Source organism: Anneissia japonica, unplaced genomic scaffold (assembly GCF_011630105.1).
Source record: "Anneissia japonica isolate Jap-2015-1 unplaced genomic scaffold, ASM1163010v1 scaffold287682_len70226_cov148, whole genome shotgun sequence".
Classification (NCBI taxonomy): domain Eukaryota; kingdom Metazoa; phylum Echinodermata; class Crinoidea; order Comatulida; family Comatulidae; genus Anneissia; species Anneissia japonica.
Genome location: NW_022729070.1, coordinates 15156 through 42582, shown reverse-complemented (window position 1 = coordinate 42582; position 27427 = coordinate 15156). Strand labels below are relative to the sequence as shown.

Genomic DNA, 27427 nt, shown 5'->3' with positions numbered 1-27427 from the left:
AGCCAGCTGCCCTATGTTTGTTCAGTTGCTTTTAAACGGACCCGATCTAAGGTAGGCCTAACGTCGAAGCACAGAGTAGCTGAGACAGTCGCTTCACAGGTACAGTACTACATTATTTCTCCTTTTTTTTTTATCATCAATCATAAAACATGTATTTATGACTAAAATATGACTGGTTTATGAAAATTAAAGTAATGTATATGCATATTTTCCAAAAAATGTCATTCAGATACTCAGTCCCATACTCAGGAGTAGGTTTATACCCACCAGTGTTACCTATGACTGTTATTCATAGAAGATTCTGCTTGCTATAAATGTATTACATGATTTCTTGTATGCAATTTTAGTCTATTTTTGTTTTCTTCTTTGTTTTGCTTTTTTTCCTTGTGACACTCTTTATCATGTTAACAAAAATTGATAACATAAGAATGGTAACCAATTTTTTAAAATTTTACATGGCTAACAATATAAACTACAGCCCTGGCACAGGTCTAGTATTTTTTTTTTTTTTTTTTTTTTAGTAGTTACTATAGACAGGCCTGCTGCTACTCCAGGGCTCTAGCCTGCATGTGAATTGGCTTGAACACTGTCATTTTAAATTGACATGTTGGAAAAAAGACAGGATGAATAAGAAACAGAACATTTCCACGAAAACTTTGTTGAGAGAATATCAGTTGTATACTTGCTATAGCTTTACTTTTGAAATACAAAACTATTATTCAGAATTTGCGATTTTCATGCACCCTTAATTCCATGATTGTCGTTATATAACAAAATTCATTAAATTTAAGGGCATGTGAAAGTAAATTGTTTACGTGTATGAAACCAACAAGGCCAAAGATGTTTAACATTTCAAGTTTGAAATCTCTAATGAATGTAAAAGATGAAGGCTCCAAACACTTCTCACATTACCTGACACAGTCATAGGCATTCAAATGATATTATCTCGCATTACAGCCTGAATTTTCTGCAAACAAAATTATTCAAGTAAAAACAATACAAGCACATAAACCTTGAATCTCTTATGAGGTATTGAAGCTCTGTGAAGAGGAAGATGGAAAGCTATTACTGATCAAAAAGACACCAATATAATTAATTTTAATCTTGGAAAGTTTGAGGGTGCGTTCGGATGAGTCTTTTGTAGAGACACGGACATTTCCAGTCCTTGCCTGGACGGCCTGCTGATAATCCAACACAACAAATTGCAGTGTTATGGAGGAGCAAAAGCAGCATGCTTTAGCAGCAGGGAGCATTCTGTATCACTTAATCCCTTTTTGATTTCTCTTTAATTGTTTCAACATGCACCAGAAGAACAGTCTCTTTAAATTTTCATAGTCCCTACTTCCTTTACAGTTTAATTCCAAAAACAAAACTGAAAATCTTGATAAAATAAATTATTTCAACGGAGGGCTAGCCTAGAATTCATGCTGTTACCCTATTACATACATCCGCCACATGCATACATGATCATGGTATCACTGCTTATTCATTTAACAACGGTAATAAATTTCTGTTTTCTGTTCCATTGCTAAATGAATGAAAGTTTATTCTGGGTTTATGCCCAAATTGCACATCTTCGAGTTTGAATGTAGGCTGTAGGCTCTATGAAGTTGGAATGTAGGTAAGAATGGCCCCGGAAAAATGGCCCCAAATGACAAGTAGGTAAAAATGGCCCCAGTGAAAAAATTCAGTAATAGAAATGATATTTTTTTTTTAAATCTTCAAATATTTAAATACTATAATAAGCAAGAATTGAATTAATAACAAATACAATTAAACAACAGATGCAAATAACGTACTGAGAGATTATCAGAAAACAAAGGCCATTGAACATTTTTTGATAGTTGAAATAAGTTTTAAAAACGTTATTCCACTAACAAAGAAAAGGGATGATATACATGTACTTTAACTACCAAAATATGCAACTCATAGACAACCACAAAATTCACTTTTGTTAAGTATCAAATGAAATAACTTTACATGTTATAAACAGTGCATATAAACAGTAGTTAAAGCATCAGGCCCGTAGCCAGGGGGGGTTTTTATGGTTCGGGCGAACCCCCCTGTTTTTTAGCGAACCCCCTCGAATTTTTGAATGAGTCCCACTCGGACAGAATGTCTGTTTTTAACTTGACTAGCATTAAATCAAAATTTAGCACCTCATTCATTATTTGGTAACCCGTATTTAAATTGTAGCCCGCGATACAAGCTTACATTTATAGAATATCTCAGCTTCAAAAGTTCGGAGATTTAACTTGAACGCAACTCCAGCAAACCATGAGTTTATGATGACACACATAAGGATGGCAAACATCGATAAAAACCCGGCTGCCGTCTCAACTTTCACTGGCCTTTGGCTGAATGTTTGTAAGAAATGTGAATACTATAATATTAGACAAAAACACTGTGCATATCTCTTTATAATAAGATGTGTATAAGAGACAGACTGTTCATAGCGCACACTAAATTTTTTGGATATTGACTCTCCTTTTTTCCATCCCAAACAAAATATTATTAATAAATCAACATGGTCCATCTCAGTCATCATATCCAGTCACAAAATTAGGCTAGGAAGTTTGTTTTCAACAGCAAACACACACTAGAGAACGGAGTGCGTCAAAACGAGTGTTTGTTAATTTATAGTGATAAAAAATCATGAAACGTCATAGAATAACTGACTTTTTTTCGTCTTTAAGGTGGGTTATTGATTTTAAAATCAATTAGCCTAGCCTAGATGTTGACAAGCTAGGCTCGCTCCTCGTTCATTTAGAGACAGAATTATACCCCCACGACCACAAACTAGTGTAGGCCTGGCAAGTACTTAGTAACAGTAGGACGTACTACAGGTACTAGGCCTAGGCTTTTGTTGTAAAAGTTGAAGTGCATGTACAAAATGCGCCATAGGCCTATATTAAAAAAAAAAAGTTTTGCTAATTATTATTGGTTGGCCTGGGACCGGGACAGGCAGGCCAGTTTACCATCGAAAGTCCTGGAATTGGACGATGATGTCAGTGCACGTTTACAAAAAAATGCCATTGATTAGATTGAAAATAGACGCACTGAATTTCGTTTTTTTTTTTCATGAAAGATAGAATTTATCGAACATTTATCTATATAAAAACAAGATTAATATAATTGTAGAAATTGTATTTCTAAAGATGCATATAATTCATATTTCATTTGGTAGACAATAAATATTCAGGAAGATATACTAAAAACGATTATTAATTCTAAAATGTGCATCAAATCTCAGCTATTATTAATCAGTATGTATTATGTTAAAGTCTTAAAATAATAATTTTGAATTAGGCCTCGAATTAGGCCTAGTATATAAAAAATAATTGTATTAAAGTTTAGGTTCTCATGATGTCAGATAACGTAGGCCTATTGAATATGATGCTATATTTTGGGCTCTGACTTAATTTAACGATGGCCCTGTCAGTAGTAATGACAATATTTGTGCTTTTTTTAGCCATGTAGTAAAATAGTACTATTATTTTCAGTATGAGAGTCAAGAAGAAGAATAAGAAGAGGAAGAAGAGGAATAGTTTTTTGTTTTTTTTATAATAATAAATGTGTTGAGTATATTGATATTGATTATGCGATGGAGGGGTCTTTCGGTGTTATTTAAACATGCCAATTCTCAGACAATATTTTCTAATTTTATTATATTACCACCTTTTTATTACATAGTTCTTTTTCAAAACATAACTGCTTTTAAAACATTATATACACCCATTAAACACAAAAACTGCTCTGGCTTTGGGGGCCTCGCCCACGACCCCACCGTGGCCCTTAGGCAGGCCCCTGGACCTCACGCCCAGAGAACCCCCCCTTGAAATGACCTGGCTATGGGCCTGAGCATGTGGATCAATTGTGTGTTTGAATGACATGTTCATGTATGGGAAAAGGGAGGCTTACTTTACTTCAACAAATGTTCTGCTTAGAGTTACTTCAAAGTAAACTGAATAATTATAAGGAATACATTTATTTAAGCAACTTATTTAATTGCATACTTGGTTTCTACTCCCTGCCAAGTAAATTTAAGTGCCTAAAACTATACTAAATAATGTAAACTGAGATACAATATTATATACATAGTTATGTAAATATGGCAATTATGCTAAGAATTAAAATGGCGTTTAATTGTGAGGGTAAAGTAATAATTATGGTAGGATCAAATGGTATTGCTAAATCCCAAAAACCTCCTAAAACACACCGTAGAAAACCAAACAATTCAATTGTGATTGACTCACTTGGTATATCAATAAGAAAATTAAATATTTATAAGAACCTATTTTTGGTTAAAATTGGCAAATACCCCACAATCCTCCTAACACCATGCGAACCCCATCCAAACATTTTAATTACGATTGTAGTACTTTCTTTTTCTAAAAAAAAAAAATAATAATTTGAACTCATTGTTTGTGGGGTTTACCAATACCCGGATTGAATTTCTGGAAAATTGTGAGTCCGCTTCCTTGAAATTGGCCACAAATAAATTATTTTAGTATTAATAAATGCATGATTTATGTTGATTTATTGATTATATTGTTGCTATTTTTGAACATTTAAATGGAAAAAAAAAAAGAAGTGTTATTCATGGCTTTTTTTTTTATCTTTGAATATTTTATCATTGAATATGTAATTTCTGCAAAAAGAAAAATGCAGTTTATTTAATGTTAGATTCCTTTTAAAAACTAAATTATTTCAGTTTAAAAAAATACATATAATGATTTAAAAAAAAAAAAAAATCAGTTTTAATACAGAATTTTATTATTGGGGCCATTTTTACCTACCTGTCATCTGGGGCCATTTTTACCTACCTGTCATCTGGGGCCATTTTTTCCGTTACCATTTTTTCCGGGGCCATTTTTACCGGGGCCATTTTTTCCGGGGGCCACTTTTTCCTGGGCCATTTTTTCCGGGGCCATTCTTACCGTACACCATGAAGTTGTAGCTTCTTCTGTCATTTCATTACAGTACTTGATTTTGAGACAAATCATTATGCAATGTACCAATGCCAGAGTCCGTTTCTTAATTAAAGCTTGGGGTGACACAAGGGTCGAGGGAAACTTGATAAAACTCATCATTTGCATAATACCTTTAGGTCGTACATCAGAGGTTAATGGTTTTTTAAAAGCCGAGGTCTGCCTAAACCGTTAGACCACCCACAGATACAATACCGGTAAGAACCCTATGTAAATTTTTCCCGTTCTCGCCCGAACATACCCTGAGTGCAACATACGGAATAATGGCCTATGGGCAAGAAAGTGTACACATTGCAAAAAACTGGACTAAAAGTTACATTTGAATACAGTGTCCCTGGAAAGAGAACTAGAGAATATCCCCCAACATACCGTATTTTAAAATTTAGACATAAATTGTTTTAGCAGCTAACATGTTTCTTTTGTGATCAGAGGTGTATTGTACTATAGCATTGTGACTTATTGAGGATTGGATTTTAGAGCTATGTTTATGTTGTTATGTTATGTATTACAATATAAATCTTTACTACTATTAGTGTCGGTCCTCCCCCCCCCCCCAATACATACGGAATAATGGCCTATGGGCAAGAAAGTGTACACATTGCAAAAAACTGGACTAAAAGTTACATTTGAATACAGTGTCCCTGGAAAGAGAACTAGAGAATATCCCCCAACATACCGTATTTTAAAATTTAGACATGAAATTGTTTTAGCAGCTAACATGTTTCTTTTGTGATCAGAGGTGTATTGTACTATAGCATTGTGACTTATTGAGGATTGGATTTTAGAGCTATATTTATGTTGTTATGTTATGTATTACAATATAAATCTTAACTACTATTAGTGTCAGTCCTCCCCCCCCCCCCCAATCTATTGTTTATGTGGAATGTAGGACATAAACCACCCAGGACGAAAACCACCCAAAAAGGAATATACCATTGTTAATGTAGGGTGGTCAGTGGGGTGGACAATGTTGGGTGTGCCTGTTTTTATCAGCTTCACAATAGGATAGATTACACTATGACTTCCTATTATACGCCTTTAATTCATTCAACCCTTTTGACAACATGCTTGTATGTCAATAATCATTGTAGATTTTTCCAGATTTCAGTAATCACTGTGCTTAAAGTTTGTACAGTTATCGTCTTTAATGTAAACGTAATATGTAATTGTGAAATAGGTGCACTCTATTTGTAATGGAGTATTTAATTAGATTGTATTCACTATTATGGAAATAAATTGGTTTACTACTAAATTACTATGCATGTCTCTTTATAACTGTAATTAATGCAGAAATATTATACAGTAGTGACAATTCAATCAAAACAGATAAAATAGTAAGACCTTATTAACCTACATTCATTATATTGGATATGACTGTTTACATTCACATTATTATTATTATTATTATTATTATTATTATTATTAAATCATGTTTAAAGTAGGGACAAGTCCTTGTGAATACTATAATATTAGACAAAAACACTGTGCATATCTCTTTATAATATTTTACATTCAAAATATTATTAAATTGAACTATTTTTAATTTTTATGTTCCTAAAACAAAAGTTCTTTCTTCTTTAATATATTCAGGTATTCTTGCTTGGAATTCATTACTGGATTCCATTAAAAGCCTGAATACACTCAGATCATTTAAATTTGCTGTTAAAAAGTTTCTTCTCAACAATATGACTGTTTAGACGGTTGAAAATTATTAAATGATGTTTTTAGTGCGTGTATGTATATTATATTTATATTTATATGTATTAGGTTTATTAAGGACTGAATCTGTCTTTTATATATAGCTATATTTTGTTGTTTGTCGTTTTTTATCTGCAGAGTTTTTTATTAGTTCATTTCACATAATTTCATGAAGGGGACCCCTATGGAAATAATTGTCCTTTTCGCAATTTTAGGGTTATCCCCGATACGCTCTTTTGTGATTTGATCTGTTTCATGTGTTTTTGTTCCTGTCGAATTTTTTAAGGAGCATATTAAATAAATCAAATCAAATTGAAAGTCATTTTTAAGAGAAGTCGGTACAAGCTCTTTTATATATTATATATTAGTAAAGTGCATTCTGTAAATGGAGCCTATTTAATGTTTGTTAATAAATGAATAACCTGTTCAATAATATATTCAGTTTTAGATTGTATTCTATTATAGAAATATACTGGTTTTACTACAATTCAATGAAAACAGATAAAAAGAAGATAAAATAGTAAGATCTTTTTAGGCTACATTCATTAATGGATGACTTTTTACATTTAAATTATTATTATTATTAGAGGGAACTATCTAATTGAAAATAATAATTTTTAAAGTAGGGATATGTCCTTTTAGAAATGTAAATAAATTTGGAATACTAAAATATTAGACAAATACTATAAAGATAAAAAACATTATTAAATGTATTAAAACTTTACTACAAGTTTTAAATTATAATTTCCATAAAGCTTTGAAGTTAATTGTTGTGTTAAAATCATTAAAAAAAATACAAACTTTAAGCACAGTGATTACTGAGATCTACAGTGATTACTAACGTACATGCATGTTATCCCGGGTGGTTTAAGTCTGATTTCCGTTTAGAATTCTGTTTACGTGTTTTGCTTAAAATGGTTGATATTGATGATTTAAGTAAAATATAGTCATATAAATTCAATTCTAACATGTTGATTTTTTTTTTCTGAATATAGCCTTAAATTCCATACAAATCAAAATGCAAGAGAAGTTTTTATCAGTTCTGATGTGTTTTACGTTGAGGTTTTGTTGGAGAGTAGTGGCATAGTGGAGGATGTGAAGATCTACCGACAAGATGAACCTGTTGTATGTATTATCCTTATCGGGTACTTTACTACAATATGTTAACATTATAGCCAAACATGTCTTACATTATTCACTTCACAGCTTTGGAATCTGCAAATATATTTCACACAATATTTAAAAAACCATGGCATTTAATTTTTTTTATGATAACTTTATTTCCTATTTGAACATTTTGACTTTCATTATATGCCTTGTATTCCTATTTGAACATTTTGTCTTTTATTGTGCCTTGTATTTTTTGTGGATTTTTTTTATTCCTGCTTATTGATACTATTTTTGTTGTGTTTAAACAAAACTGGATCATTTTTAAAAACAGTACAGTGTTACCGAAAATTGACCTATATACATAGCTCCACTATGTGTGAGCGTTTCATTTAAGCCCTTCTCCCACCTAGATTTATTTCATCCAAAAGTCTCACAAGTTCTACAAGATTCAACTTGTGAAACTCGTGATCTAATTTGCTTGGGAAAGGACCTCTATACTGGTTCATGCCTGTAACATGATGAAAGATAACATTAACAGAAAAAGGCGCTATACATTAGTTACATTCATATAAATTATCAATGAACTTAATATGGAATACGTACCTAAAACCAACTCTGTATAGGGACAATCCCTCTCTTCCGTAAACAATGGAACTTCTAATTACAATACAATAACAAAACACCCTTCCCATAATACTCTGCACTGGAAGAAACTAGGATATTCTCTATAAAAATCACCCACAGTGGACTATACAGTGGGCAGTGGGATAAAAAAAAAAGATGTCACAGAGGTCACGTTGGCTGTGTAATCACATAAACTAGTAGTAAAATGTCTTGTAGAAAGCTGAAATTGTGCTTGTAGGTGCTCTCTGATGTGTAGTTGAACCGCTGGTAGTTAATTTGGATTGGATTGGATTTATTCGGTGTAAACACCAAGGATAGCCCACGAAAGTCTAGAAGAAGACTTATTTCTAGTGGGGTCCTTCTGATGGTGATTGGCAGTACATCGGGAGACAATCCCCTGCACATGGGCCATCGATACACACAGGACCAACAGCTTAAACGTCTCAACCAAAAGACAGTGCACTATTTTAAACTTGTATTTCAGCCCTCCAGCTGAAATACAAGCAGAGGCAGCAATGGAAATTGAACTGGGGACATAGAGATCTCCACTGTTTAGCGCATACACAGTTGCTACCCCGAGATTAGCCAATTGAGCTAAGCTTCTCTCTCGAGCAGTACAAAATAACAAAGACACAGGATCTTTATTTTGTGATTTCTCATGAATAAGGTCATCCAGGTCTTCTGTTTCGGGTGATTTCAGGCGCTGTTTATTCGCGACACGATAGAGATCAAACCACATGAAGTGTAACCACCTAATTATTTATTACCATATTGAAAGTTTATAAAATTTAGGTTGCGAAATTGGGTGGTCGACGAATACTCTGAGCAAATGTTTACGTAAAGAATTAAGCCCCAAAAAATGGCAGCCATCGTCGGAGCTTTCCAAGGTCTTACACACTTAGGTCTAGCCTAGGCCTACGCTTAGCTAAGTTTAGCCCAACAGATAGCATTCACAGAATTTATATTGTAAAAATAATACAATACCAGCAAATACAAGTAAATGAAATATTTGTAACTGTATGTAAAGACTGTTACAACAATCGGTAATTCCAGCTGTCACTCGATGTTTACTTTTTACCTTCATTTCAACAAAGTTTTTCATCTATTAGTACAAAATAACAAAGACACATACAACGGGATCTTTATTTTGTGATTTCAGTTATATCACACAATAACAATCTTGGAATAAGTCAAACCTTAAAATTTTTATTGTAAAGAACCTGCTAATATAATAACAAGGAAGGGAGAAAAGCAAGCATTAGATTTTAGAGGTACAGCTAGTGTGACCAGCCTACGTACCAAGGACACATAGGCAATTTTACCCAGAACGTAGACAAGGATTTCCCGTTCAAATTAAATACAAAACTATAATATAACTAGTTTTGAACTCGTCACTGATGACAAGTTTAGGTGATCCGCTTGTCAAGCAAAAGAAATCTCTCGGCGCTTAAAAGTATGAATTACGGGAAACTACCGTAGCCAGGATTTTCAAGCAGTGCAAGACGATTGATCAACAATAAGCGAGATACGTTAAGTGAGTATAACAATTATGACGTTATAAATAAAAAAATCAGTTTTTAAAAATTCAGATGGCAATATGATGACGTCACAATGTCCGATCATCCATTGTGATCTATAAAATCATATCTACAACTCATGTGCTTTCAGAATATGTAATAAAAATTGGGTGTCACCTTTCATCTTAAGGAGCTGTAACTGATTAAATAATAGGCATGATTTTAAGCATTTTAAAATTTTGATGCACGCGTACGCGCACGTTATGACGCGCACACAGAAAATTAAGGTACGTAACATTCAACCTTGACCTGAAGTTTATGATTACTAAATATGATTCAGAAATGACGAATTAATATGATATGGGGTCATGAAAGTTTTGAGGAAAGAAAGATGAGGGAGGTCAGAAAAAACATTTATTTTGACCATGATGATGTCATCAAAATGTAAAAAAAAGTCACATATATGAAAGAGAATTGTCTCAGCTAAAACGTACTCAAAGTTTGGAGACGATCGATCAAGGATAAGCGAGATACGCTCAAATGCGTATTTTCAAAAACGACTTCATAAACAAAATTCAGTTTTATTGAATTCAGATGGCAATATGATGACGTCACAATGTCCGATCAGCCATTATGATCTATAAAATCATAAACTCATGTGCTTTCAGAATATGTAATAAAAATTGGGAGTCACCCTTCATCCTAAGGAGTTATAACTGATTAAAAATAGGCCTAATTTTAGCATAGTTTCACTGTACATTGGCACAAACGTGCGCAAAGATCTCGAAGTTTGATACGCTCGTATGGCATTGCTATTGGCCATAAGATGACCGAAAGAATGGATTTTTGTGAAAACAATTTCAGGAACCCAAAATATGTCAAAAAACCCCGTAATTTTTAGCCTCCGTATGTGCTGCGCACGTAAAAAGTGTGAAATTTCAAAATGGTCAAAATGACCTGAAACGTGCTGTAATTTAGTGAAAAAGTGATTTTGAACATTTTGAAATTTTGACGCACACGCAAAATATTTTGGTACGTGATATTCAACCTTGACCTAAAGTTTATGCCTACTGAATATGATTGAGAAATGACAATTGATATGGATGATATGATCGATAATGTAAAAATGCAAAATTGCGCGTAGATGACGTCACGAATGACTAAGCACATTGACAAGGCGAGCGTCATAACCAATGAAGGCTGCATGGTTGAACAGGTCCAAATAACCGTCGAGAAAATTGTATTACACAATGGTGCGCTTCAAGAGGGCATTCGGCCAGATACAATATATACGACAGTATTAAATTTTCTGGTCGTGTAAACTAGGCCCTGGGCCTGGGGTAGGTTTTGACTCGCAAATATCGCGATGTTTCAGGCTTAATCTAGACAACGTTTCCCCGTAAATTTGGCATTACCACTACCCTGGAATGGTAATATACAGTATTCAACTTTTCAAAGCCTCAATCTATCCCAGTCCATCCATATTTTGTTCCCCCAACAAGGACAATTACGAATAAAATATGATTCTACTAAACAAAGTTAGATATACATATTAAAATACCCTACTTTGAATAAACTCTTCTCTCGAATAAACTTCCTCATTTGGAGGAAATGCCCCGGGGCATTTATTTTTCTCTTGAAAAACTCTCCCCTACATGAGGGTAAACCAAAGTAATTAAAGGAACATCATTCTCAACACATTCTATTAATATTTTACTCCAGTAGAATTACTTTTTTACTTACCAGGTTGGAATCATAAAGTCTTTATTATGCAATAACATTTTGACTTTAATTATTTGGTTTAGTTACATTTAATAAGGCACATTTATGTGTATCCATTTGACGCCAGAAAAATAAGTGCCCCCTCAAAACATCCCTCAAAAACTGTTTTACCATATAATTTAATAATAATTTACTTGTACCTGTACATCTAAGATTTTATTGTTATTGTAAGAAGAAGGTAAATATTTTTATATTCATGTTTGCTTTTTTTGGCATATAATATTTTATATTAATCATAAGATTTGTATTTTGAAGAGTTGCCATGAGATGCGTGACTGCTTAAGCCAGAGCAACTTTAAAGGATTTTTAGAACACCTGAAAGGACTTAACAACTTCTACCAACTGCCATGTGAAGTGTGAGTTTCAAACTGGTTTTTTATAATTTCTTTTGTTTACTAAGGCTGAGGTTCCTGTTTCATAATGCATTTTTTATTGAACTCATTTGAAGTCATTTGTCTTCTGAGGAATTTCTAGCTTGGTGCTTATAAAATTAGATTGTGATGATGATGGGCAGTTCCAAGCAAAAGGGGACAAGACACCCGAAATTTGAAATCAGACTCTTCATAGCAGTTTTGATATCAAATGAAAGCTTAAAGTCTAAATTACCATAATCTGTAAAATATATCAATATTTTGGTCATTAACGCATATAAATTTGCATAATTAACGATATCAATAATTAATGTAATTTCGCAAAATTTTATGTAAATTCACCCAAGGCCCAAAGACCCCAATGAGGAAAAATAGGCCCAGAACCCCATGAAAAATCTCAGAAAATCTGGGTTTATGTCTTTGTCACAGAGTATTTAGGCCCACTTGCAATTACATCCCCAGGCCCCACAGCCCTTTAACCTGGCCCTGCATTAATAATGAATGGGAAAATAAAAGTTGTTTACAGTTTCTAGGTACAGTACATCATTATAGAAAAATATTTCACATAACATACTTCGTTACGCATCAGCGGCCTTATATATTTCTGTATAAAATTATGAGTACCAATACCTACGTTCATGTAATTTTTGAGTTCAAAGATTTTGCTTTTATTAAATATGATTTAATAAAATGTGTCATTCCGTAATACTTAGCATTATGGAATGATGTTAAGGAATGAAATTCTATAGAATCAATAGGCATGGAAGTCAGCAAATGTTCAGGCTTAGTTTTAATGGACTTTAACAATTGACACCTAATGAGTTAGGTCAATCAAGTCATGGTTTCTAAAGAGATAGTGCCTTAGTAATTAAGCATCATGTTAGGACTACTGTAGATAAGGAAATGCGTAAGGTTTCTTACCACCATGGACTTAAATTTAACAGCCTTCTACGTGAAGATGCAATAATCAACGGAACGTGTAGGATCCCTAACCATATAATCACTAACTTAACTGGCGAAACATTATCTAAGGAAGAGGAATCTGTCTTAACTTTTGGTATCCGTATTGGATTAGCAACACGACCTAAGGATTCTGACATGTTTGTTTATGCAGAATCAATTTGGGAACAACTGATGCTATACCTAAATCATTTGTTAAACGAGAAAAGATTAGGAACTCAATTCGTGCCATGACATGTAACTTTCTTGATTTTGATAACTGCAACTTAAATTGTGATACCAAATGTATTAATACTTTAAAAATCATATGCAATAAATATGTAATTCTTAGACCTGATAATGGAAATGGTGTTGCGATAATGAATAAATCTGATTATATTACATCTATGACCAGCTTGTTCTCTGATCCATCCAACTAAATTTAAGAGTTGTCTACCTGTTCATTAACCACACAGCTTAACTCCTTACAATCCTACCTTCGAACACTTTTTAGTAGAAAAGAACTAACTGAGGCTGAATACAAAGAAATTTGTCCAGTATCAACCATGCCTGCCAGAGCTCATGGTCTAACTAAATTACAATCGGATTTTGTTAATATTCCACCTCTAAGGCCTATTATTGACACAACCGGCACTTGTTATTACTCAGTAGCTAAGTTCTTATCTAACTTATTAGGGCGTCTTATCGTTAATGACTTGGTCCTTAAAGATTCGTTCGATGATGCTGACCGCATTAAAGGTATACCAGACCATTTATATAATTTAGGTTACTGATTTGTATCTTTTGATGTTGAATCTCTGTTTACAAATGTTCCCCTTCCTAAGGTAATTAATATAATCCCTTGATAGGGTTTACATTAGGAAATTGATATTTACTAATCTTAAGAAAAATATGTTAAGGTAACTGCTTAGGGATTGCTGTAATAAAATTGTATTTATGTGTATTAATGAATTCTATAAACAAACTGATGGTGTTTCCATGGGCCAGTTTTAGCCAAGATTTTAATGACTGAACTAGAAGAGTATATTGTTCCTAAATTTATAGAATCGGGTATTATTAAGTTTTGTACTCGTTGTGTTGACGACACACTAGTGCTAGCTAAACCTAATGATTTTCATCACATCCTACGTCACTTTAACACTTTTCATAAACAGATTAATTTTACCTTTGAATCACTTGAAAACAGTGATATAGTATATTTTCTGTCCACAATTTTACAACAGCATAGGAAGCATGAGTACCCTTTAAAAGTTGTTAACCATGTACTCAATAAATTAAATGAACCTAAATGCATACATAGACCTACTGATGATAGCTTGATTAAGATCTGGGTTAGATTGCCTTATCTAGGAAAGGCAGGTGAATCCATTTTACGTATGCTTAAACAAAGTAAAGAAACAGAAACAGAAAGAGGTAAAATTCATAACATTATGGCAGTACAGAAATGTCTCTCATTTTATATAAGGAATATCCAGGTTGTAATAGTGATTATATTGGTAAGACTGATAGATGCTTAATAACTAGACTTAAAGAAAATTCTTCATGATCTGATAGTGTTATAAATGATCATATACAAAATTGTGATATACTTGAAAATGGTATTAATGTAGCTTGTAATGTAAGTAATAATTTAGGTTTAATATTTTCTAATACTAACATTATGCTTAGAATTTGCTCACCAACTATGCAAATCACCAAATTTTAGATCCTGGATACCTGCTCAAATAGACCACCAATATAGTTGGAGAAAGAAAAATCAATTCAAACCACCTACTTTCAGAACTAATAGGTACAAGCAAAGCCCAATTCCATACCTCATTAGTATCTTAAACCAGCAAAATACTTAAGACTTGCATTATCTACTTGAACCTCAATATTAACATTAAGCTCAGATTAATCAGTTCATCCTAAACCTAAATCATAGCTTAATTTTTAAATGAATATATTTTTACAGTTGTGTATCTTTACCCTTATATTTTGAATTTATACATAAATGTTTTTTCGTAATCTTTGTGCAATGTATAGACCCAGGTCTGTTTTTTTCCCTAATGTATCATTCGCAATTTAGCTGCAAAGCTACAATGATAAAATTTTGAAATAAAACTTGAACTTGAACTTATTGACAGTTTGCAAAATTGGTCTATACTATTGTTTAAAGAAGCGTTTGTTATACGTAGGCTACACCTATTGCTTAACCCTCTAGATACCGTCTTCAACTGTAGTCAAAATTGACCTCAAACCGAGAATTCCCATTTTCGACTGCAATCGAAATTTCGTGACTAAAAAATAGGTGGTTTTCAAATCGCTCTTCTGTTTTTATTCTAGCTCCAATACGTCAGAAATTTTGAACACGCATGCGTGAAGCTTTTGTCTTTCAAAATATGTGAAGAACTCACTTGCGCTTATATAAACATTTTTAGAAATATCAATTTGAAATCGTTATTAATTTCAAAAATTGTTCAAAATGGCCGCACAAGATGTGTACACAGCTGAGCAAGCGATTGACCTGATTTTTGATTCAGACAGCGATGAAGGTGAATTTTTAGATGTGTGAGACTTAGACGTGCCTGTTAGCGATGATGACGGTGGGGCTTCAAGCAGTTCTGACGGCGGAGATGTTCTTGATGAAGATGAGCCTAGGCCTAGAAATGTGAGGGTAGTCAACGCTTTTGAATGGAAAGATCGCACTTATAGTTATGGATGGTTGGGTAAATAAATTATATAACTGTGTGGAATAGGAATGTTTTATATTTGTTTTTATTTTTTTTTGGCTATAATTTATTTATTTTTTTCGGTTTTTGCTGACGATTTATATGTAGCATTTTTCTGTCATTTCTATTATATTATATATATATATATATTATATTATATTATATTATGAAAAAAAATTCCCAAAAATATAAATTATACATCAAATGAAAGCTTATTCTATAAGCTTTCTTTGTTTTTGAAACATTTTTTGTATAATTTAGAAAAAGTTCCCAAAAATCACCAGAACGACGTATACTCAAAAAACACAAAAAACCTTGTTACACTGCAAAAGAATCCGGTATTCAAGGGTTTGCACTACAAAAGAATCCGGTATCCAGAGGGTTAACAATTGGCTGAAAGCTTCAAAGAGGCTTTATTTGTTTTTGTAGGTAGCTTTGATCAGTAGGGTAAGAATGCTTTGATCTTTAGTCTATACATAGCTATGTCACCTACTAGGGGTAATGTTTTGATTGGTCAAACACTTTTGGTACTTGTGCATATAAGCTCGCAAGTATGGATAATTTTTCATTCCTGATGATGACAAAATTAATGTTGAAATATTGAATCCCGACACGATGGCGTGCATTTCGATACTTGAAGTACTTATTATACTATCTTACCTAAAGAGATAATGTACAGTTATTAAAATCTGAAAAATAAATATATAAATAAATATATACTCTGGGCTTTTCCTGAGGAAAGGCTGAAATGTAAAATAAGGAGTAAAGTAGGGGGTGGGCTTATACCTGTCTCTTATACACATCTAGATGTGTATAAGAGACAGTGCTATACCTAAATCATTTGTTAAACGAGAAAAGATTAGGAACTCAATTCGTGCCATGACATGTAACTTTCTTGATTTTGATAACCGCAACTTAAATTGTGATACCAAATGTATTAATACTTTAAAAATCATATGCAATAAATATGTAATTCTTAGACCTGATAATGGAAATGGTGTTGCGATAATGAATAAATCTGATTATATTACATCTATGACCAGCTTGTTCTCTGATCCATCCAACTAAATTTAAGAGTTGTCTACCTGTTCATTAACCACACAGCTTAACTCCTTACAATCCTACCTTCGAACACTTTTTAGTAGAAAAGAACTAACTGAGGCTGAATACAAAGAAATTCGTCCAGTATCAACCATGCCTGCCAGAGCTCATGGTCTACCTAAATTACAATCGGATTTTGTTAATATTCCACCTCTAAGACCTATTATTGACACAACCGGCACTTGTTATTACTCAGTAGCTAAGTTCTTATCTAACTTATTAGGGCGTCTTATCGTTAATGACTTGGTCCTTAAAGATTCGTTCGATGATGCTGACCGCATTAAAGGTATACCAGACCATTTATATAATTTAGGTTACCGATTTGTATCTTTTGATGTTGAGCTTTGTTCTGTAGTCTATACATAGCTATGTCACCTACTACGGGTTATGTTTTGATTGGTCAAACACTTTTGGTACTTGTGCATATAAGCTCGCAAATATGGATAATTTTTCATTCCTGATGATGACAAAATTAATGTTGAAATATTGAATCCCGACACGATGGCGTGCATTTCGATACTTGAAGTACGTATTATACTATCTTACCTAAAGAGATAATGTACAGTTATTAAAATCTGAAAAATAAATTCCCAAAAAGTGTTTTAAAAGTTTCAAATACCGGTAATTTATTAAATTTCTCTGAAACATAGACTAAACCAAATAAGTTTTCACTTTACAGATCGTTTTTTAATCCTATAATTTACTACCAGCCAATTTAAGGGTCTGTGCAAAAGATAGGAACTGTATTACCATAGTTCCTCTGGTATAAGCCCACAACCTCTTGAACACAATATTGGGCCAATTTTGGGGGTGCTCTTAACTTAAGAATTCAATAAAAAAGAAATTTTTTGTCACTGAATGCCAAATTCAAAGCCAATATATGATTAATTTTTTTTAGTATTTGTAAGAGTCAGCTAAGCTACTCATGTAAATCTTAAATGTTTAAACTCCAAGTTTGATTGTAACCTTGCGTCAAACTTTTATTTTTATGTTCCTGTGCGTAAGCTTCGTATTAATCATTTGTTAAAAGTTCAGTATTCTTGTGTTAATGTATGTAATAATGGTAGTTTTTATTTTGTTGCTCTTCCTTACAATAATTTAGTTCAAATTTAGTTTTCAAGTATCATAATTTTTAATTGTAATATTTCTACCCTTAATCTAATCCTCAATATTTAATATGTAGTAATGAATATTTATGCTATTTTATGTATATTTTAATCTTTAGACATATATTTTTTATATCATATTGTATTTTTATGGTGACCCTGTTTTTGGCGTTTGACACATTGTTGGGTCTTGAATAAATATATAAATAAATATATACTCTGGGCTTTTCCTGAGGAAAGGCTGAAATGTAAAATAAGGAGTAAAGTATGGGGTGGGCTTATACTGCTCATTGTATTCACATCAGCGCAGTTTGAAGCATTACGAAATCACAATTTTAAAGCATTTTCAAGTTTTAAATGCAAATAAAATGTATAACACTATTTTTAACTACCATATGGTACCATATAACAGACTTGACCATTAAGGTGAAAATACAACAATTTCAAAATACTATTCAAATTTGACAGTGGAACTGGTTCTGTGAAAATCTACCCCTGTTGTCTGCTGCTGCTTTAGCTATTCCCCACGATGTCCATCCTGCCTTTGTTCTCTCTGTCATTCCCTTATTTCCAGTTTCCATGTCAATACAACATTTCAGTCGTACCTTTGATCTTGTCTTTAAGTATGACCCAGCCAGAAGAGTTACATTTGCCTGCAAAACACAGTATTTTAGTATGAATACGAAAAGAAATACATTTAAAAATTATGTCAAAAGTAAATTTGCTCATTTATATAAAGAGATTGAGTACATTTATTTTCTCCAGGCATAGGGTGTTCTGGATTTCAGTTTTATTTAGATCCATTGATAAGTTTTTAAAGGTATTTATGTCTGGGACACCAGGAATTAAAATAACTATCATATTTACCCCCTAAATTGGATCGTCACCAAAACTATAATTTCTTCCTTGTAACTTTGTTAAACTTCAGATTAGTTGATCCGTTTTTGTTTTGACATCTGGTGTAGAGTTTTGCCCTTGAATCCCTTTATTTGGTCCTCACATCCACACCCCATTCTAGATTGACACTAAATATTAGGAGGTACATCCTTGATATGCTTCGACAACGTATGGAAAAGATCCAAGCATGGAAAGTGACCAAAATTCTGGGCGGAAAAAACCCAGTGCGAAAGATAGAAAAACAATATGGAAGAATAAAGAAATTCAGAACAAAAACAATGACTTTTTCCAGCTACTGCTGGGAAAAGCCAATAATAATATTAATATAATTAATACTTTTTTATGTTTTTTTTTGTGTATTTTGTGTTGTGTTTTCTTTTTTATGTGAGAATGTTGTTTTTTTAAAGATTTTATTGTTTTTACTTTAGATGTTTATTTGTCTTCTCATTTTTATCTGAATTGTACATTTGAGAACTTATATTTGTTTTGCAATACATTTATATTGAATTGAAGATATTCATAAAATATCCTACACAATGCAAAAAGGTTTAAATTAAACACAATTTACAATACAATATCAATTGGCACTACAAGCATGTAACAATTCATCTTTATCTGTAGCTCTGTGAAACGGGATGCCTTCAAATGTCTTCAAACTCTAGAAGATGATCTCAAGGAAATATTCAATATTAGCTGGTATGAAAATTTTGTTTTTTTAAATTGGCAAAGTTATAGTTATTGATTGCCTTACTATTTAATGAGTATCCTTAATTTGTGGTGATTGTATAAGTAGTAATCCTTCTAATAGACATGTTTGAGCTTTGACCTTTTTCTTATGTACTTCTGTGTGTGTGTTTGTGTGTAGGCAAGCTGGTTTATAAACTCAAAAAACTGTATACATGATCCCACTAAATTCATGTCATATAATTTATGCTGGTCACATGTTGCTGTGTATAAGGTCTTTAAATTTTGTTTCTTGTGAATATGGAATACAGGAAAGAACAATACCCTAGCTTGATGTAATGTTCTGAGACGGGGTTTTTATTGTACAGTATTGTATATGTCATGACTTGAGATTACACCTATGGTGACTTTTGATCTTTAAACTTATTGGAACCCTTTTGTATCAGTGGCACACCATCTGGTGGTGCATACAAATAACAAGCAAACTACCATAAGTGACTAATAATTTTTTTCTTCTTTCCTTCTCCTTTCTTTTCCTTTTCTCTTTCTTCCTCTTTTCCTCCCCACCCTTCTTTTTTTTCCCTTTTTTTTCCTTCCCCTCTTTCCCCTTTTTTAACAATTCAAATGACAAAGTGAAATTTAGGTGTGTACTGAAATAATAAATAATGATAACAATAAATAATAGCGCTGTTTGGTTTACTTCAGGAAAGCAGGAAAACTTGCAGCAACCATTTTTACATCGCAGCGTGTACAGAAATTATTGACTCCGAGTGAGATACCTAAGTGACAAACCTATAAATTAAGTATCTAATACTGTTCATATGCCAGTCAGATCATGGAGGTGGTTGGAGCGTCGTAATTTGAAATAAAAACTTAACTTAAGTTTACATTTATCCTAAAATTATCATTGTAATATTGAGAGCGAAATACTGGATGGCATCTATCTTTTTGTTGATGATAAGCACTGGTCAATTTGACTAATTACAGGTTGATAATCTTGTAATTAGCCTGTGGGTGAAAGCTATCATTTACATTCTACAACTTTTTCCATGTACGAATGTAGCATTCGTCATACATGGTTTCACATAACTGTTGAGGAAATTTTGATCACTAAATACAATTGGATTTAGTCAAAATGACCCAACTATTCATGTTCTACTAAGCAAATAAGAGGATTGATTGGATGTGTCTATTGGTCGAAAGTCAAAGAACCAAACAGCAGTGAAGACTGACATAGCAGAAGTAAAAGCTGGGGTTGAAATAGGGATTAAGAGATTTTAGAACAATACTGAGAAAATTAATATTTAAAATGTTGACTTAGATTCCAAAATGCATGAAAAATTTGATGATTTCTATGAGAAGCTGAACACAATAAATAATGTAATTTTATGTGGAGTTATGGATGTTATAAAGAGCCTTATGGCGGATGAATTGTTAAATTTTATTTTAGGATTGGTTTAAAAGAAATGAATAAATTCAGACCTTTAAATGTACAAGTGTTTTTTAATATTTCACTAATCAGGAATTTTAACCTGTTTGCCATGATAACTAAAGTTTGGTAAATCTGATTGGTTTCAAACTTCGCACAATGCAAGATGGTAATAAGGCGGTTTGGCACAGCGATTTTCATTCAGTTTGTGAACCTCGTTGTCGAGGGTTTGAATCACACGCTGACCATTCTCGGCTGGCCATGCTTAGTTGCCACTTCACAACCCCCAACAGCTTGCACTGTTGACAGGTTGTGAAGTGACTCTCGCTACGTTTTAGCCCTAGGTGCGAGTATTTTATGGCTTATAAATCAAATAAATATTGTGGCTGCCTCTCATCAGTATGGATGCTAACATCAGGCCTAGATATACAATAAATAAATAAATTAATAATTAAATAAATAAAGTAATGAAGTCTATAGTTTTTGGTACATGTGTGAATAGACTAATTGCTCATTTGCACAATTAGTATTTCACCAAAACGACCCAGGCCGAAACAACCTGACACATAATAATAATTGCTTTTAAAGTCCCTTTGAGGTCAGTACATTAGAGAAATTTTGGTGTTTTACCTGAATACCATTATAACATTCATAGTATCACATCCTAAGTCTGGTTGTGATTTCCTCTTTATCAAAAAATTGTGAAATTTATAAGTACTAGGAATTGGAAATCTTAAAATTATTGTCACATGACTTGTAAAATGTCAGATTCAATGTCTCTTAAAAAGTTGCTAGAGCTGGGATATACTCACCTGGCAGCCTGCAAGTGTGTGTTAACTGGCCGGTTAGAGAAAGCCTAAAATTATTACTGTATAGTTAATGCCACTAGGCCTAATACAGACTTCTCAAGTTAGGAAAAAGCATTTCAGTGACTATGTCTTCAAGTATCCATAGTAAAATATTAATTTTTAAAAAAATAATTTGTTCCTGACGTTGGACAATATGTAGACCTATTTATTTACAATTGTAGGCCGAGTGATAAATTTCTTGTAGTATTTTGGTCTCTTGCTGTATGTCCGTAATTAGGCAAAATTTTCCCTAGCAACTTCGGATGGTCCGTAGAACTTGAGAAGTCTGCCTATTATTGCATCATTTCACACTACATTACCAATTTTTTAAATTTTTTTATGTGGGAGTGACCTCACCCACCTCCTGTAGACCAGTTGGTCGCTTTGCAACCTTGCATGATCATTGGACCTTTAATCTATTCAATCTACAAACTTGGCTCCTATTAAAATGTATTTGAGAACTCCTGCTTTCTTTTTTTTTTTTGTCATGGAGAAGTGATTCTTACAAATTTAAAAGAATGTTCCAAACTTTGTCGCTGCATTGGTTGGATCTCGATTACAGATATAAGCTTAAATCAGAATACTCACACAATTATAACTCTACTCTAAGTTTAAGAATGCAATTTCACCATTGCAAGCTGTAAACTTGTATTGGGGTTAAACATAGTTTACATTTAGCTATGGTTGTATATCAAGTAATAATATATGTCATGTCACAAATTGTCTACGAAAGTGTGAAAGTTAACTTACAATTTATGATGTGTTTGTGTTTTTTTATTGTGAAAATATATATAGGTACTGTATATTATGTAAAGAAAGATATCAATGAAGCTAGTAAATAATCACAACGTTTAATAGATACTGCCGCCCTGGGCACACAATGCCAGCAGTACTTTACAGTGGCCAGTCAGAATACTGGCTTATACACAACGGCAGCGGAACATTTTTGAAAGTGGGGGTGGGGACCATTTCATAGGGTCCAATATGCGAGCGAAGCGAGCATCTTGGCTGGGGGTGGCCACAAAGGGCCCCCGGTGGGGGTGCACGCCCCCTGGAATCTACGGATATTTTACGAAGTATGGTGAATTTTATTATAACTTATTTTATAGGCATCAAGCTACTGAAATATGACTTCATATTTTGTTGTAATTTCCAGTGGAATCAGTGGTGGTTAGGATTTACCAAGCAGCTTAGCTCAGTTGGTTTAGAAAGCAGCTTAGCTCAGTCGGCTAATCTGTTGGTAGCCACTGTGTGTGTGCTGAACCGTGGAGATCTCTAGGTCCCCTGTTCAATTCCCATCGCTGCCTCTCCTTGTGTTTCAGCTAGAGGACTGAAATAAATAGTAGCTCTAGATGACCGGAAATGACACTTTTATATAGTAAAATTCATCGTCATTACATCACTATTATAGTAAAAATGAAGCGGCAACAAATTTCTCATGAGTTTTGGCAACCATAGATGTCTAAATAATATGTGTGATGTACTATAGAAAATAAATATTAAAAACTTTGCCTTAGATGTACTTAATTTAGGCCATTGTCCACACAAGGGCTGAGGTGGGAACATTTGGGGAAATCTCTAGATTATCAGAAATGACACTCTGTTATAATACATCTCATCATCGTCGATCAAATTAATTGCTGTGATGTTCCATTGAAAATGAAACTCAATTGTCATTGATGCATTTTTAATTTACTTTACCATGTGCCGAAAACCAATCCTATTATTATTATTACATGCTTTTTTCATACTTCTCAAATTATAATAAAGGCACGCGCACAAGAGTCGTGTATTAGTAATTCAGATGTTTGTGGGCAGAGATAGATTTGTTAAAACCTGGGTCAATATGCAGTTCATTTCAACAATTTTCAGGCATCTTCTTGACTTTATTACATTGAGGACGAAAAGAGGGACCAACCCCCACCCTCTTAAAGATATTTTGGGACGTGTCCCACTGTCCCTCCTTGATCATGGGGATGAAAAGAGGGACCAACCCCCACCCCCTTAAAGATATTTTGGGACGTGTCCCACTGTCCCTCCTTGATCATGGGTTTAGGGAGAGGCATCTCCTTCCATTTGAGATTTTTTGGAATTAGTTGACGGCTAGACGCTCTTGGATGATATCTGACAAGAAGTTAAGCTTAAAATAGAAAGTGTATGTTTTACGAGAGTAGCCTACTACATGTAACATGTATACATGAGAAGCACACACAAGACGAGTGACTATATATTTTTTTCAAGGTCACCAAAGGGGGGTGGCTAGCCACCCTATTAACCCCCCTAGATCCACCTCTGGGCATATCCTGGAATTCAAAATACAAGGGCCCAGGAAGGGTACTTTCACAGATAGAAGATCTATATTATTTCAGCCCACCATGGTTGGGGCTGAGGTAAGAAAATTTGTGATTATGACACCTCTAGATGGCCGGAAATTGCACTTCCAGACATAAAATTTGAATATAATTAACCTTATATCTCCATTTTTTAAGACAATTTAGATGCGAGGGCGGGCCGGCTGGGTCCCCTTGAATTCGCCACTGGGTACTTTAGCAGATAGAGGATCTATACCACCTCAGCCCCACCATGGTTGGGGCCGAGGTAAGAACAATTTTGATTTTGGCACCTCTAGATGGCGGGAAATTACACTCTCAGACTTAAAATTTGAATATAATTTTGATTATATCGCCATTAAAAAAAAAATTGAACAATTTAGCCCCCGCCCTTGAATGCGTCACAGATTGAAGTCCAGATTGCTTCCACGGTCTCAATGAATTATTTATCATACAGGTTATCCTTGATATGGTTTCCCCGATGACTTCACTTTTCCTCCAATGGATAAAAATTACCCTTCTATGTAGCCCGGATATGACACTTCAACTGTGGCGGGTCTAGGAAATCAAAATAGAGGGGACCCAGAGAGGGTTTTGCGCAATTAAAAGGTCCACTCCCCTCATCCGCACAACTGTTGGGGCTGAGGTAAGAAAAAGTATGATTTTGGCACCTCCAGATGGCCGGAAATGGCACTCTCAGATTAAAAGTTAAATAAAATTTTGTCTGTTCTCCATTTTTTTTTTATAATTTGAAAAAAATTAGGAGGTTGGGGGCCCATGCTGACAGGGTTCCCCCTTGAATCTGCCACTGTTCAATATAAAACTGAAGCGAAAGATATTTTTATTCGAAAGATTTTTTTTATTCTACAGTTTTTACAACCTATAACACATTAACTACAGCGTACTGTAAATTCTGTAGTTAACCTTCAGAGAACTTTATTTAAAAAAATTAAATGGTCAAATTAATTATCTTATGGTTTTTGTTAAATTAGATGGAGTTTAAATGTGTGGTTGTATTCCGCTAGTCTGAAGGTTTACTGTAAGCCAATCAGTTACATTTACTATATCTTCGTTGTTAGCATAAAGAGAACTAGAGCGTTGCTCCATTAAGAGTGCCTACCTTCCCCCCAAATGCCTAAATACAGAATACACAAAGGCAGGTGATTTTTTCTTCATGATTGAGGGCGGGTTTCAAGAAAACTTTACACACGCGTATACAGACGTCAGTCAAAATTGGTTGCTCAACTCTAAAAGGGAACTTGTAATGCTCGTTAGAAAATGAAAAAAAAAATCTTTATTCTATAATGATAATAATAGGTCAATTTATAAGATGCAAATAAACAAGGTGTCTAAGCACCAAATAATAATAATATTCCTAATAATAATAATGATAATAATAATAATAAAAATAAAAGTAATAATAATAATAATAACAATAAAAAATAATAATAATAATGATAATAATAATGATAATAACCTTGTGCTGGGAACAGTCACAAAAGTGGTCGGGGGGCCCAGGCCCCCCTCCCCCCAGTAGAAAAAGTGGGTGGGCCAATGGCCCCTGTCCCCCTCCCCCGCTTCCGCCCCCGTTGCTTATACAGTAAGCCTAACTCAGTTTAAATACCGATATTTGATAATCATTGAGCTTAGCGTCACTAAATTGATTTTAAATTCAGGTCTCATTGTAATTAAAGACCCTCCAAATTTTGACCACTTTAATTAAAGATCATTTTTCACTTTTCCAAGCCCCCAAATGAATGCCTATTTTTATTTTTATAATAATAAAAATTTTTTATAATTAAAGACCAAAGCTGCTAAAGACCATGAAACCACTGTTGAATTTGTAGTGATTTCTGTTGTATCTCTTCTTTTTGTTTTTTTTAAGTCGTACAACATATTAAAAAAATCTTTACTCCGGAGACTGGCTTTAGAAACTTTTGTGTTTCTAGAATTATTATTATTAATTTTTCTTCTATAGTTTGACAACTTCAAATGTAATGATGTTAATTCTGAAAGGGTTAGTGGGTTTTGTGACACCAAGAATTGGAGGCAAGTAAATTTATTTTATTTTAAAAGCTATTAATATTATGCCTCATTTGTAGTTTTGAAAACTTATTTTCTTCTGGTTTGTGGTGCGGAATCAATCACACACACTGTACAACCTCCTGCTCTACATGTGGTATTCTGTCGCATTAAAGTCAGCACAGCCAAAATTTTATTCTAAATCATTTCATATCCTACCAAGTACTCATGTCTGTGTAATGCCGAGTGCCTTTCCAAAGACACAAGTTAAACTTACAACTGTAAAAATAAATTACCACTACATTTTGAATGGACATATTTGAAAAGAAATAGAAGCTGGTTACAATTATTAAATTGAAGCTTCCATTAGATTAGGCCAAATAAAATAAATTGTTTGCCCTTCTTTTTTTATAAATGATAAATAGGGGCAGGTGAAAAAAGTTTTTTTTAAATTTATTTATTTTTTTAAATACTCGTCAGATGGAATCAAAATAACCTTCAGTAGTCCGGCAGCTTAGCAGATGGATGTGGACGTTCCGGACAAAAGCACCAATTATTTTTTACATGCTCCTTATGGTCATAGCATTCAATTTTTGGTAGGAACCACCTCATCCGTGGTCATTATGGCGGGCATCTTGGATTTCAAAATGGCCGCCTAATAAAACCTATGATTATTTATATCTCCGCTTCTAAACTACTTGGAATTATAATTCTAATGTCTGAAACTATCTTATATGGTCAAGGAATACCATCATACCATTTTTGACCTGGTCAGATTGACACAAATAGGTCATTTAAGGTCATTAAAGGTCAAATATTGTATGGTATCTTAAAAATTACATGATTTTCATATTTTACATTAGAACCATACCCTGACTCTCAGAATTCAAAATCTTTACTATGAACTACAATAATTCATATGAGGTCATTCTGGTGGCCATCTTGAATTTCAAAATTGCTACCATGCAAATCCTATATTTATCAATATATCGGTTTTTAAACCACTTTAATGAGAATTATATCTAAAATTATATTTCAAAGTCAAGGATTTGTGACATGGTCAGATTTAAGGTCATTCAATGTATATACCATACCATTACCATTTTTTACCTGGTCAGATTGCCACAAATAGGTCATTCAAGTTCAAATATGGTATGGTATCTTAAAAATTACGTAACTCATGTATTACATTAGAACATTAGAATCATATCCATACTCTCAGAATTCAAATGTTTTACTATGAAAT

The 27427-nt window shown here is 33.4% G+C and overlaps 1 protein-coding gene across 1 annotated transcript in view; it reads left to right on the top strand.

Moving 5' to 3' along the window:
* LOC117114648 (mediator of RNA polymerase II transcription subunit 1-like) overlaps positions 1-27427 on the top strand; it is a 57276-nt gene that overhangs the window by 21217 nt on the left and 8632 nt on the right. Inside the window, exons 3-6 of the mRNA XM_033258342.1 lie at positions 7685-7814; positions 11978-12078; positions 19490-19564; positions 26138-26208. Coding sequence (XP_033114233.1) covers positions 7685-7814; positions 11978-12078; positions 19490-19564; positions 26138-26208 — 377 coding nt within the window. The remainder of the gene's footprint in view (positions 1-7684; positions 7815-11977; positions 12079-19489; positions 19565-26137; positions 26209-27427) is intronic.